Consider the following 13,542-nt stretch of genomic DNA (forward strand, 5'->3'; position numbering starts at 1 on the left):
ATATATCTTTTATCTTTTATTTTTTATTTGTTTCAGTCTTTGTACTGCAACCATTCAGGGCTTTGAAAGGTTTAGTTAAGCAAATTGACACCAGTACATTTTTTAAGCATGGTACTTATTCTATTGGTCTCTTTTTGCCAAACCACTAAGATACAGGGACATAAAGAAACCAACCCCAGTTGTCAAGCAGTGGGGCAGGACAAAAACAAAAACACATACATGTACATACATACATATATTCCAGGTGATTCAACTACTTACTACAGTACAGTAATCCATACATAGTTAAACAGGTTGTTCACTTGTCCCAGGTATCCCACAAATCAATGTTTCTATCAAAGGTATAATTGGTACATATTATGCATTGTTACATTTCATAAACAAAAACGAATAGAGAGTTCAAAGCATCATTACGTGTGTTTCAACAGCATGATTTATTCCAAAATACAATATCCATTACATGTTAGATAACATTATGTAAATTTGCATTATTACATAAGACTCCAATTCATCAGGTAATATTGTACCAAAATATTTGGCAGAATATCACCTGATGAAATGGATTTGTTATGCAACAATGCAAATTAACCCAATGTTATCTAATGTGTTAAGTCTTGTTTTGAACATTCATTTTTGTTTGATATGTCTGTGTGTGTGAATACATACAATTTCTCCTCCCATACCAAAATCTATTTTCACCATATACATTTGCTGCAAAAGTTTTATCAAAATTTTTCTTGTAAGGAACTGTATAGAATTTTCAGCCAGAATAAATACTATACTTTTCTATCATTTAGTTAGCATCTAAGTTCTTGTATGTGTATACACACATATAATAAATAATGTTTGTCAAAATTTCAGTTACTGTTCAAAGTTTACAGTCTTTCCTACAGCGGATACATATGGCCTACCACTTGAAGGGAAATTAATAGTTTCCTCAGGGACTTTCAAAAAGAAGGAGAACATCCGTTGTGAAGTTACGTCTCCCAACAACAGATGGTGCACAATTCCACCACTGAGCTATGATGAAACCTTATTAAGTGAGATTTACATGCTAACTTCCTCATGCACCTACAGCCTAAGGAAACTGGTCAAGATTCTAGTCCCTTTCAGCATTGTTGACGATAATTATTTTGTTTTAAAAGCCAATGTTCGTTGGGGCAAGGAAAATGATTGGACTGAGACTGAATTCATCACTAAGGTATTCGTCTTTTATGTTTTTGTTTATAACTTTATTTGTTTTATTTTATATAGATGAAGAAACTTACCACTTATTCCACAATATGTACCACATGTTTTGCTTATACTACTAAAACCTATGAGCAAAGCATGAGGGCCATAATGAATAATTTTTTTTAAATATAGAGCATTTGATCCCTCATCAGAAGAAAACAGTATTCTTAGGAAAGAGGATAACATGTGAGCAGAAGTGATACATTTGTCAAACTAAATGATTGAAAGTATGTATTTTAAGCATTTGTTGTGAGTTAACCCTGCTTGAGAATGAATCTGGCATCCAGGAGTAAAAAAATAACTGTACAAGATGTGTACTGAAATCAGTTCAATTGGCTGTCTCATTTTCCCGTAATAATTTATTTTTTATCTATTAAAAGAATTCAGTATTTTTTGGAAGGGCATAAATAAAACAGCACCAGTTCACAGTTTTAAATGTTAGTTTTCTTCACTAGGAAGTACAAGAGCAACAAAATGAAGCATTGTTTATTTACTGTCTCAAATTTTTTTCCTAATTATGCATTGTATCATCTTTGGAAGAGAGGCTGTGTGCAGTCATAGTCTTGGCAGACACTTCAAGAGTATTGGGATCAACATAATGTTCCTCTTGAACAGCTGCAGGTTGATAACTGCAAAAAAAAAAAAATAAAATAAGGGCAGAGAGGTAATTTCAAAGGTGTAACATTCTGAGGAAGAAGGAATGATAAAAATGGATAGTATGAGGTTTGTAGCCAGGGAAACAGTATTGGATGAAAGAAAGATGAGTGAGTCAGGTGGAGATGGAATGTTTCTAGTTACTTAGAGGAGCAGAATCACTAGCAGTAAAGGTAAAGAGGGGAAGTAACATCTATGGAGAAAAGGTTGGAATGTGTTGGTTAAAGATTCAATGCAAATCAGTCAGGTAATAATTTTTGAAAGGTAATCTAATTACATATGTATTTTGTATGTAATCACAAATTACATATGAAAAGCTTTTAGTCATCAAAATACATTCCATCATATTTAATTGTCTATTGCCATCATTGTACAAGAAGCTCAATTGCACACTTTTACCATTTGGTAAACTCACTGCACCTGTTTTCAGCCTCATCCACATTGTTGAACCTTTGCCTGTGCAGAAATTTACTATGGCTTGGAAACGGTGGTAATTTGATGGTGCAAAGTCCTGAGTGTATGCAGGGTGAGGCAGTACTTCCAACTCCTCAAGTTTGTGCTTGATTATATTGGCAGTGTGTGCTGGGGCAACGTCATGTCATGAGAAAGCACATCTTTGATTGACCAATGGCAAGTAGTTGGCTTTCAAAACATCATATACTCACTGCAGTTGTTGAGCATAAAGGTTAGCATTCGGAGCACGACCATCTTGGGCAAGTTCAAAGGGTAACACCCCATCAAAATTCCACCAAACATACAACATGATCTTCTCTTCAAACTGCCCCTTTTTGACAACTGGTTCTGAAGCCTGACCAGAACAAATTCACTGATTTCTCATATTAGGATTATGAAAACAGATCTATTTTTCATTCCCACTTATAATTCGATGCCAAAATCAGGCATCTCAAAGATTTGCAGATGTTCACATGTTTTTGAGTCAGGTTATTGATTAGTTCATGAGCTTCTTAACAGTGTCTGTTCACAAGGTCAAGTTTATGTCAGTGTTGATTGATGGTACTTTGTGAAGAACTATGTTCTGTCATTAACATACAAGTGCTTGTGATTGGCTGTTGTTTAACCATTTCAAGCAAGACCTCATCTTCCATAACAGAAGGTTTCCTTGACCTTGGTTTGTTTTTGAGGGTGGTGTCACCTTTCTTGAAACATCTGAACCAATTTTGTGTCACATGTTCATTGACAGTTTGTGAACCTTCCACATAATTTCTTTTGCTGCTGCCCTTGCACTCAGTCTTTTGGCTTTAATTGCAATTTTTTCACCACTTATTATCAAAGAAGTAAAATAAAGAATAATCAACTAATGTTTATGTTATAAATGAAAATGAAGAATAATCAATTCAGTAACAATTAGACAAGTTGTATCAAATTAATGATATAACAAGTTATCAAAAATCATCTGTGAACATCTGAAAAAACTCTTAACTCAACCTGCTACATGAGCTTTATAGAGACTTTAGCAACTGTTGGAAGCTGAAGTATTTTCTAGCTCTAAAGAAAAAGACCTGTAGCAGTTTTTGCTACATAATTGAAGATCACCTGGAGAGATCATAATTGATTGTAAGTCGTTTTATTTTTTGAGACTTCATGGGTTTCAGTTCTGTGTTGGCTATGACTAGAGGTAGCAAGTCACAAGCTTTATATACACAGTGATTGAGTCTTTGCATCATTGAAATAGACAGAATCAATATGACCTTACTGGAGAATGTTTTGGAGGCCTCCATTCACAGAAGCATGACAAGTTTGGTGTATCTAGGTTGCATATAGATGACGATTGTTTTACAAAAACTAACAAGGAATGATGAGTTGTATATTGTGTATTTTCTGCATTATTGAAGTGATAGTAAGTTGTTGAGGTACATGAAGAAGTGAGTAGATTGTAAAGAGTTCCATCAGCACATACTAACATACTACAATGGTGTGATCTGACAAGAAGCTCCCAGTTTGAGAGTGGATTAGAGACAACAGGCAATTTAACTGGAGGATTTGTAGGCCAGACAAGATTTATTTTCAGTCGCAATATCTCAGTTTGGTGTCCTGATGTTTCATTTAGATATCCTGTTCTTCCTCTTCCTGATTCTTATATTTTCTGTCATTGTGCAGTGCCTTATTTAATTCTCCTAATATTTCCTTTCATTTCCAAAATATTTATTCTAGTCTTTATATCTTTTTCTACACTTTATTTGAAGATATTTCAGTTAATTTCTTAACCTTTACTTGTTTAATATTTTCCTCATTATATTTTATTAGTTATCTTGCATTTCTGTTCTCTTTTACAGTGTGAAAGTGGGATTAACTATGCTGAGATAAATCTGAGCAAGTTGGGATCTTTTGCAGTGAGCTGTATTCCCAGAACAGAACAATTTCAGTTGACCTCCAGTGGTTGTCTTTATTATTCACGTCTTTCCCGTTATATCAGTGTACGCTGTCCTAGGACGAGTATTGATGGAACATTAAACTGTACATTACAGGTAATATGTTGTTTCTTTCGCAACAGTTCAACAGTTGACATGATTAGTTGAAGGGAAAGGTGAAGAGTGAAAGAAAAAGGAGAGAGAAAAAGAGGGTAAGGTGAAGAGTCAGAGAGAAAGAGGGAGAGTACTGTGTATCAAGTCTAAAAAATTGTGCATAAAGTATCATCATCATCATCATCATTGTCATCGTTTAATGTCCGCTTTCCATGCTGGCATGGGTTGGACAATTTGACTGAGGACTGGTGAACCAGATGGCTGCACCAGGCTCCAATCTGATCTGGCAGAGTTTCTACAGCTGGATGCCCTTCCTAACGCCAACCACTCTGAGAGTGTAGTGGGCCTGTCAGGTGGTACTGGCAACGACCATGCTCAAATGGTATCTTTTATGTGCCACCTGCACGGGAGCCAGTCCAGCGGCACTGGCAACAACCTCACTCAAATATTTTTTCACATGCCACCAGCACAAGTGCCAGTAAGGCAACGCTGGTAACGATCATGCTCGAATGGTGCTTTTTACGTACCACTGGTACGGAAGCCAGTCAACTGTTCTGGCAACGATCATGCTCAGATGGTGCTCTTAGCACTCCATTAGCACAGATGCCAGTCATCGAATTTGATTTTGATTTCACTTGCCTCAACAGGTCTTCGCAAGCAGAGTTTAGTGTCCAATGAAGGAAAGGTATGCATAAGTGGACTGGTTATACCCCTGGCATAGGCCACATGTTATGGTCGCACTTGGCTTGCCACGTCTTCTCAAGCACAGCATATTTCCAAAGGTCTCATTCACTAGAAGGAGACGACGTTGGCATGGGTGCCAGTCGTCGAATTTAGTTCAATTTCGATTTCACTTGCCTCAACAGGTCTTCGCAAGCGGAGTTTAGTGTCCAAGGAAGGAAGGAACGCATAAGTGGGCTGGCTACACCCCTGGCAGAAGCCTTGGATATAGGTCACACTTGACTTGCCGGGTTTTCTCATGCACTGCATATTTCCAAAGGTCTCTGTCAGAAGTCATTGCCTCAGTGAGGCCTAATGTTCGAAGGTCATGCTTCACAACCTCAGCCCAGGTCTTCCTGGGTCTACCTCTTCCACAGGTTCCCTCAACCGCTAGGGTGTGGGACTTTTTCACACAGCTATCCTCATCCATTCTTGCCTCATGACTATACCATCGCAGTCGTCTCTCTTGCACTCCACATTTGATGCTTCTTAGGTCCAACTTTTCTCTCAAGGTACTTACACTCTGTCGGGTATGCACACGGACATTACTCATCCAGCGGAGCATACTGGCTTCATTCCTTGCAAGCTTACGCATGTCCTCAGCAGTCACAACCCATGTTTCACTGCCATGAAGCATGGCTGTTCGTACACATGCATCATACAATCTACCTTTTACTCTGAGCGAGAGGCCCTTTGTCACCAGCAGAGGTAAGAGCTCTCTGAACTTTGCCCAGGCTATTCTTATTCTAGCAGGTACACTTTCAGTGCACTCATCCCCGCTACTCACTTGGTCACCTAGGTAAATAAAGTGTATATTTAAAGTGCATTAAGTAATCATCATATTCCAATTTCTTTCACTTTTCAGTGATTAGCAGATGAACGACTATCTTTTGATATAGACACAATGATGTTGTTATTATTGCTCCTCAAATCCACACACACACACACACACACACACACACACACACACACACACACACACACACACACAAACTCACATGCACACATACACAATTATGAATTGTAAATACATTGTTCCCTCAGTGTATTGGAATTTGTTTTAGGCAAAAGGGTATAGATTCAAAAAAATATATATATTAAATGTCCTTTTCAAGTTATGTACAAACATATTGCTTTTTCATTTTTATCAGGTTATCCCATAAGTTCTGTCCGAATTTTGAATAAAGAAAACAAGTGATAAAATTTCATATTCAATTGAAATTTAATCATCAATGTACTTTCCCTGATTATCTATGACTTCCTTCCATCTATTTACAAGCTTTTTATTCCCATCAATGTAAAACTCTTTTGGTTTCAAAGCGAAGAACTCTGAACTGTTTCGACCTCCTCCTGGCTTGCAAAAGTTATGTCCCCCAAATGATTCTGTAAACTACAAAACAAATGGTAGTCTGAAGGAGCAAGGTCGGGAGAATAAGGTGGATGAGGAATTTTTTCCCAACCAAGCTCTTCGATCTTCTGTTATGTGAGTGTGGGGTTGTGCATTGTCCTGATGTAACATCATTCATTTTAGATTCACTAAAGCGGGTCTTTTTTCTTCAAAACTTGGTTCAGATGCTCTAATTGCTGACAGTAGACTTGAGCATTGATTGTTGCATTAGGTGATAACAATTCAAAGTGAATTACTCCTTTGCAATCCCACCAGATAGAGAGTAGAACTTTTTTCCCCATGAAGTTCCCTTCTCAGTTGTGGCTGAGCTTTTTCCCTTTTACCAAGCTACTGTTTACGATGTTGAATATTTTGATAGAAGATCCATTTTTTGTCACCAGTCACAAGTCTATTCAAAAAGGGTGAAATGAGTTTGCGAGAATGGAGAGAAGAACAGATGTCAACTCGGGATTTGTGGTTGCTTTCGGACAATTCATGAGGCACCCATTTTCCAAGTTTAGGAACCTTTCCAAGTTGTTGAAGATGATGATAAACAGTTGTATGGTTTGAACTAAGCTTTATTGCCAATTCTCCAACTGATAATGCAGGATTTTCATCAAGTAATGCCTCAAGGACGTCCTGTTCGACCTTCATCTTCAAGGCTGAAATCTCCACTTCTGAATTTTGCAAACCATCTTCTCTGCAAGTTCTTTCATTCAAGCATTTTTTTCCTATAAACTGAGTGTATGTTTCGAGTTACTTTGGCTGTAGAGTTTCCTTTTTTGTACTCATAAAGCATTATATGCCTCAAATACTCTTTGGATACTTCCATGTTAGAAATTTCAATTCTATTTTTCTGTAAAATAATATTTAATTAGTTTAAATATACACAAATGCATAAAATAATTTTTAATTCCATTAGACATTCTAAAATGCTATTAAATTTCATTCAATTTTAAAAAAGGTAAAATCGGACAGAACTTATGAGATGACCTAATACTTTAATCAATATCTCCCTGTTCAAGGAGAAACTACTTCTAGCTGCCTCTCAGTTCAAACAAGAGTTTTAGTGGTAAACCAAACTGGGCACTCATAGCACATCACAAGAATTGATGAAAATTCCTTATATATTATATATATATATCAGGTAATATTACATCTGATGATGTTAAGTAATAGGTACATATAATTAGTGCTCAGGATGACATCCTACCTCAACTCCAACTAAAAATGCAGGGATGCTATTGCTACATAATGAAGATTGGCTATAGTCAGCATTTCGATTGAGTCGGTACATGTATAATAGAATAAAGGCTTAAACAGGCAAACAACTAGAAACAGGTCAGATTATGACATTCATGTATTTATACATTGATAAAAATTTAGAGAAGAGATAAATCTCACAGGAGTTTAGATCACGAGAGATCCATAAAAGATCAGTTGAGAAATGCTCATATCAATAATACAGACTTACCTTATGACTGCTCTGTGAGAATATCAGTATGTATCACAATCATTATACATTGTTAAGTACTAGAAAAATACTTCATATGAACACAGAGTGCGATAGATTACTTAGGCCAGTTTCGTAGTCTTTTACTCTGAGGAAGCAGTTTATATATTAAGCACTACAATATCAAATGCAAACAAAATTTTTTTTATAAGTTAATATAAAACAAAATAATGGGCACAGTCAAAATATATTAAGTCCATGCAGTATACTGAATAGGGAATTATGATAACAAAGGAATATGACAGAAAATAATCAATGAAGCAAGCCAAATGAGCACATTACAAATATCTACTATTCTATAACTCTTCCAGCTTTTTTTGCAATTTAACCTAGTGTAAATATCTCTATAAAGCTTTGGAACCTGAAAAAATATTTTTATTTGAATAATTGATAAAATAATTAATTAAGATATATTTTTCTATAGTTCAGCAATCTCCAGGGTTATTATAGTCCACAATTATTGGCACCACTGCATCTCAACTTCCATACAGAATTAGAAATGGCTGTAGCATTTCTGTTATCTTCATTTGGGAAAGTGGAAGTATGATTCAGTTAACAATTCTTGAAGTTACCTTCTGCCATAGGTAGTTTAGTGGACAGAATGCCAGCTCTGTAAATGACTGAATTAATTTTACAACACTCGTCAAGAGAGCATAACTTTTTATTTCAATATTTGCATATTTGTCTTTGTTATTTGAGATTAGAAGCTAGACTATTTCTGATATTAGTTGTAAGGCTATAACAAACCTTAAAATAATTTCTGGTAAACAACTTTCAGAATCCATGCTTGATAGGGAAATATTTATAAAAAATAAGCAAAAAAGGTTGTTAAACCAAAATATCAGGTTTTCTGTTCTTACAGTAGCTGCAAAGGTATAAATTTGATTTTTATCTTTGAATTCACTTTATTTTTTGTATATTTTTTATGGTGGATGAAGTATACTAAATTAATGTAAAACCAGTATGTGTGATCAAATTTTTGTAAAGTGTTTGTCAATTATTACTGATTGGATGGTATATTTTTAGTTTGAAGTTCACATAGAATGTTTAAATGAGTACATTATTATAAAATAACTGCTGTTGATCTATCGTACAATAAATCGAATGGTCACAATTCCAAACTACATGATTGTCTTATCTTGTAAGTTATAATGGCCACCATAAAGCAAGTGCAATTTTTTTCAAATTCTGATATCTTAATCCAGATTTTAAGTTGAAAGTGCAGGTCTTATTTGACATTTGTCATTACAGATGACACCCTTAACAGAAGAAATACTCACTTACTGCCAACAGAATTATTCAATACGATGTGAAGACATATTGGAATGTTCGGAAATCATAGGCATATCATGTGACCAAAAGCATTTTTTCCGGCGGCCTGTTACTCTTAAGTTGCCCTTGCCAAATGCTGAGGCTAGACCAAATAACAGGCACCTGGATGATATTGAAGTACTAATGAAGAAATCAAGAGACAGTGAATGGATTCTTATGGAAAATGAGTACAAGTTCACCAAAAACACTGTATCTTTTGAAGTGCAATATTTAGCAAAGTAATTTAACAGAAATAATGACATTGTTACCGTGAAGCTACTGTAGTGGTGCTGTTTGTGGAAATCTGAAGTCTTATAGTGTGTGTGTGTGTGTGTGTGTACATGTGTGTGTGTGTGTGTGTGTGTGTGTGCGCATGCGAGTGCGTGAATACATGTGCATGTGTATGAATGCATGTATGTATACAAAAAATGTGATGTAGTAGTTTGGAGGCCATACATAGATTTCCATTGAGCCTCTTGATATTCTTTTATTCTTTTAATTGTTTTTATTCATTGAACTGTGATCGTACTGAGGTACTACCTTCATTGCATTAGTCATTCATATCTATTTCTGTACTAACTTCATATCTTGATTCCTTTAGTAGATTGGGAAAAGAAAGCTGCCAGCACCCACTCCTAGAACTGAACCCATGAACTTATCATCATGAGCCCAACACCCAAACTTTACATATATACATCATACTTGTGTATATACATACACATGCATACACACATATATGCACACACATATACATACATACGTACATACATACAAACTGACAGACAGACAGACACAGCTTTTGCACTCTGTTGATTGGATTGACATGAATGTAGATGTTGGCTTGGATGTTCAGAGTGCGCAGATATCAACTGCTAAACATGTAGTATAGATGTTGCCCCAGGTTAGCTCTAGTCCCACAGTCTTATGTCATGCAAGTAGTTAGCCGAATGATACCTCTTCACAGATATGAGAAGTTTAATCTTCACCTAGCTGGAAACCATACTGCACAATCCAACATGCAACAAAGAATCACATGAGATACAATTGACATTGTAAACATGCTACCCACTATCCAGAGTATTTCTGCCTGTAGATTCTGGTAGTTTTCTCAGTAGAGATGGACATGCAAGAGTTGCTGTACCTCTCTACTTACTGTTAGTGGTGTGCATCTTAACACAATTTTATGTGCCAGTGTAAATGATGCTGTAACTGGGAGGTAGTTTTCCATAAAATGACTGGTAATTGGATTTAGACCTGTTGCAAAGATAAACTGTGCTCTCCACATATTAAGTCAGTCTTCCATTTTTTGTAATCTTGCTTCAATTTTAAATTGTGTATAGATGTAGTCTTTGTACAACTTGTTATGATGTGTAATGTGCTAGTCCACAATGGATTTAAAGTATTGTTTGCCTACCACTTATTATTGTTATTATATCTTTCTGCTCCTGTGATTGCTCTAAGTATGTTTATATGACACTTTGATCTCCTTATTAAATGTTTTGGAGGTATTATAAGCTAACAAGGCAGCAACTATGCAGTTGATCTGCAAGAAACTGCAGCCAAATCTTATTCATATGCTATACTAGCATTAAAAAAGCTGTAGAGGTTGGTTGGATACACATGGAGTATATACAACTGGAAAGACATGGTATGTAAATGTTAACTGAATATGTACAATATGTAGACTACACATCATATCTACAATATGTAGACATGATGTGTAGTTGTTGACTGGATATACATAGCAATGAGGGTGTAGCTTTCAACTGGACAGATATGGACTCTATTTGTTGTATGCTTATGCTTTGACATCTGTGGAAGAAACAGGTGGCAGCAGTATTCGATTTGATTATGGTACAGAAGTATGTTTTGTGTGTGTGTGTGTGTGTGTGTGTGTGTGTGTGTGTGTGTGTGTGCGTGTGCGTGTGTGTTTAATGATATTACCATCTTAAAGATTAAGATGACAGGCCTAACTACATTTTTAACCTCCATTGGAAAAAAAAACCATAGAAATATTTTTTAACATACTTAGGAAAACTCCAACTTCAGGCCTTCTTTTCTCTGTAATGAAACCTCACAGAATAAGAATAGTATAGATTCTAATGCATTTATGGGAATAAAGCATTGGAACTGAGATATTTCAACTATCTCAAGTAGCAATTCTACCTCACCATCTGTTTTTATTTGGCTCTATCATATCATTTAGCCAGTAGTACATTTTGTTTTCATTTATCTCTGTCCTATCCTTTAGCAACTGTTAATACTGTCTGTCTCTGTTCAGCTTAACCATCATCAATGAGTTCTGTACAATTATAATTTGCTATTTAGCTACCTTTACTTCTGGTTTTGCTCTAAACATATTGTATTCACTAAAACTAATCACTATTTGCAGGTATTGCGTGGCTCAGGCAGCTCCTGGTCGAAAACGAAGGTTAAAAGATGGCATGCGTGTGATAGAGGAGAAAATTGATATAGTAATCGGAACAATGGCTTTGTTTGTTCGTTTTGAAGACATGCAGTGGTGTGTTGTTGTTTCATGTCATTCTCTGAAGAATTCAAAAAAAATTGAGAACAAATGGAAAGAAAATAATTTTGTTCAGATTCAGTCAGACAAGACAAGCCAGTTCAATACCTCTGGCAAACCATTAACTTACTTCCGGTTTGATGGACCTGAGCTGAAGAACAATCAGACATGGGTGATATCAGTCAGTGGCCAGATGAAAGTTTCAGAAAATGATGAAGATGACATCCAACTGACCTACAATCAAGGTCTCATTGAGAATAACAAAATATTTTTCATACAACCACTTGGTAAGGAAGTATACCAATTGGCAGGACAGATAAAAGTTATACCCCAAGACATATATGATGAAGAACTGAGGGTTAGACTGACTGGATCGTTTACTGTTGAGGTGTCAGCTAATGTTGTTGAGGCTTACTTGAAGAAGGCAGCGGCTATTGAAGAAATGCATCAAGAGAAGTTAAAGGAAGCTGAAACTACAATTGTTGTTACAGTACCTGTCCAGCCTGTCACTACTGTGAAACGCAAAACTACACCCAAAAGCAGCCATCTGTTCGATCTTTTATCACGTTCAGTACAGCCACCAAGATTAGGTAATTCTTCTTCTTATTATTATTATGAAGGCAGCAAACTGGCAGAATTGTTAGCATGCTGGGCAAAATGCTTTATGGCATTTCATTCATCTTTATGTTCCGAGTTCAATTTCTGCCAAGGTCAACTTAGAAATAATATTGGCCAAGCAGCTAGTGGTGTTGCAAAAAGTTGGCAGACTATGTATAAATTAGGTATTATTGTTCTTAATCAGTTGTCCTCTCTTCATGGTAGCTTTTCATAATTTTCTAAGCCAAATCTCACATTGATTTCTTTAGTAAAATCATGTATTGCCTGTAGTACAATTTCCAGTTGTTTATCATTTGTACCAGTTACATCTACATCCAGTTCTATTGGGTATGTTGGTTAAAGGTGTCAATATCTGGCAGAAAATGAGAGGAAAGTGGGAGTCACCTTGGAGTAATCTTCTTTCAACTCTCTTTTGTTTGTTGCTGCAGAGCTGTTTGCCATTTATTCATGATATGTTTCATATATTTAATTATTTCTGGTGCTACCTTACTTGTGACCAGTGTTTCCTGGATCCATGTGTGGGGAATACTGTCAAAAGCCTTCCAGTTATCAATTCATGTTATGCGCAGACTCTTTTTTCTTTGATAATCTTCAGTTATGGTTTTGTGGATGAATAACTGATCTTTACAGTCATATGAGCCTTTGCAACATTCTGATTCTTGGTGATTTAGTGAGAATCTCTTGCTTTAGGCTTCTTTTATTTCAGGTACGTCTTATTTTATTATTTTATAATTCTGTAGTATTTGTGTCTCTTTCTTGTTGCTCATTAGTGTTGTTTTGTTACTAATTTCAATAAGATACTTCCTCTTATTTTCTTTTTCTGAATATTTGTTCTCCATGGTATTTGCTTGGGTTTTGATACTCCTGTTTGAGTGGATCTGAGGGAGTATCCACTTTTCAGTTGCTTTTGTCCGTAGTAAAAATTTCTATTGTTCTATTCTTGAATTATACTCATTTTTAGAATATCTTGTATTCCACTTCAGAGTTTTCCACTTCAGAATTCCACTTCAGAGTTTTCTATTTTTAGATCTACTTCATATTTCTTTTCATTTATATTTTTGTTTGTGAAGTTCTGGTTTGATATTTTTGGTCATTATTG

General features: G+C 35.7%; 1 protein-coding gene across 10 annotated transcripts in view; it reads left to right on the plus strand.

Moving 5' to 3' along the window:
* The window catches only part of LOC106867506 (uncharacterized), a 348,378-nt gene that overhangs the window by 284,151 nt on the left and 50,685 nt on the right, over positions 1-13,542 (plus strand). For 8 of the 10 annotated variants that reach the window (XM_052975064.2, XM_052975065.2, XM_052975066.2 and 5 more), the window contains 4 exons: positions 862-1,201; positions 4,182-4,373; positions 9,242-9,540; positions 11,694-12,415. In XM_052975064.2, the coding sequence (XP_052831024.1) occupies positions 862-1,201; positions 4,182-4,373; positions 9,242-9,540; positions 11,694-12,415 (1,553 nt within the window). The remainder of the gene's footprint in view (positions 1-861; positions 1,202-4,181; positions 4,374-9,241; positions 9,541-11,693; positions 12,416-13,542) is intronic. The other 2 variants (XM_089338260.1, XM_052975069.2) reach the window with 1 other exon arrangement.

The sequence above is a fragment of the Octopus bimaculoides genome, chromosome 20, assembly GCF_046866305.1.
Source record: "Octopus bimaculoides isolate indiv1 chromosome 20, ASM4686630v1, whole genome shotgun sequence".
NCBI classification, from domain to species: Eukaryota; Metazoa; Mollusca; class Cephalopoda; order Octopoda; family Octopodidae; genus Octopus; species Octopus bimaculoides.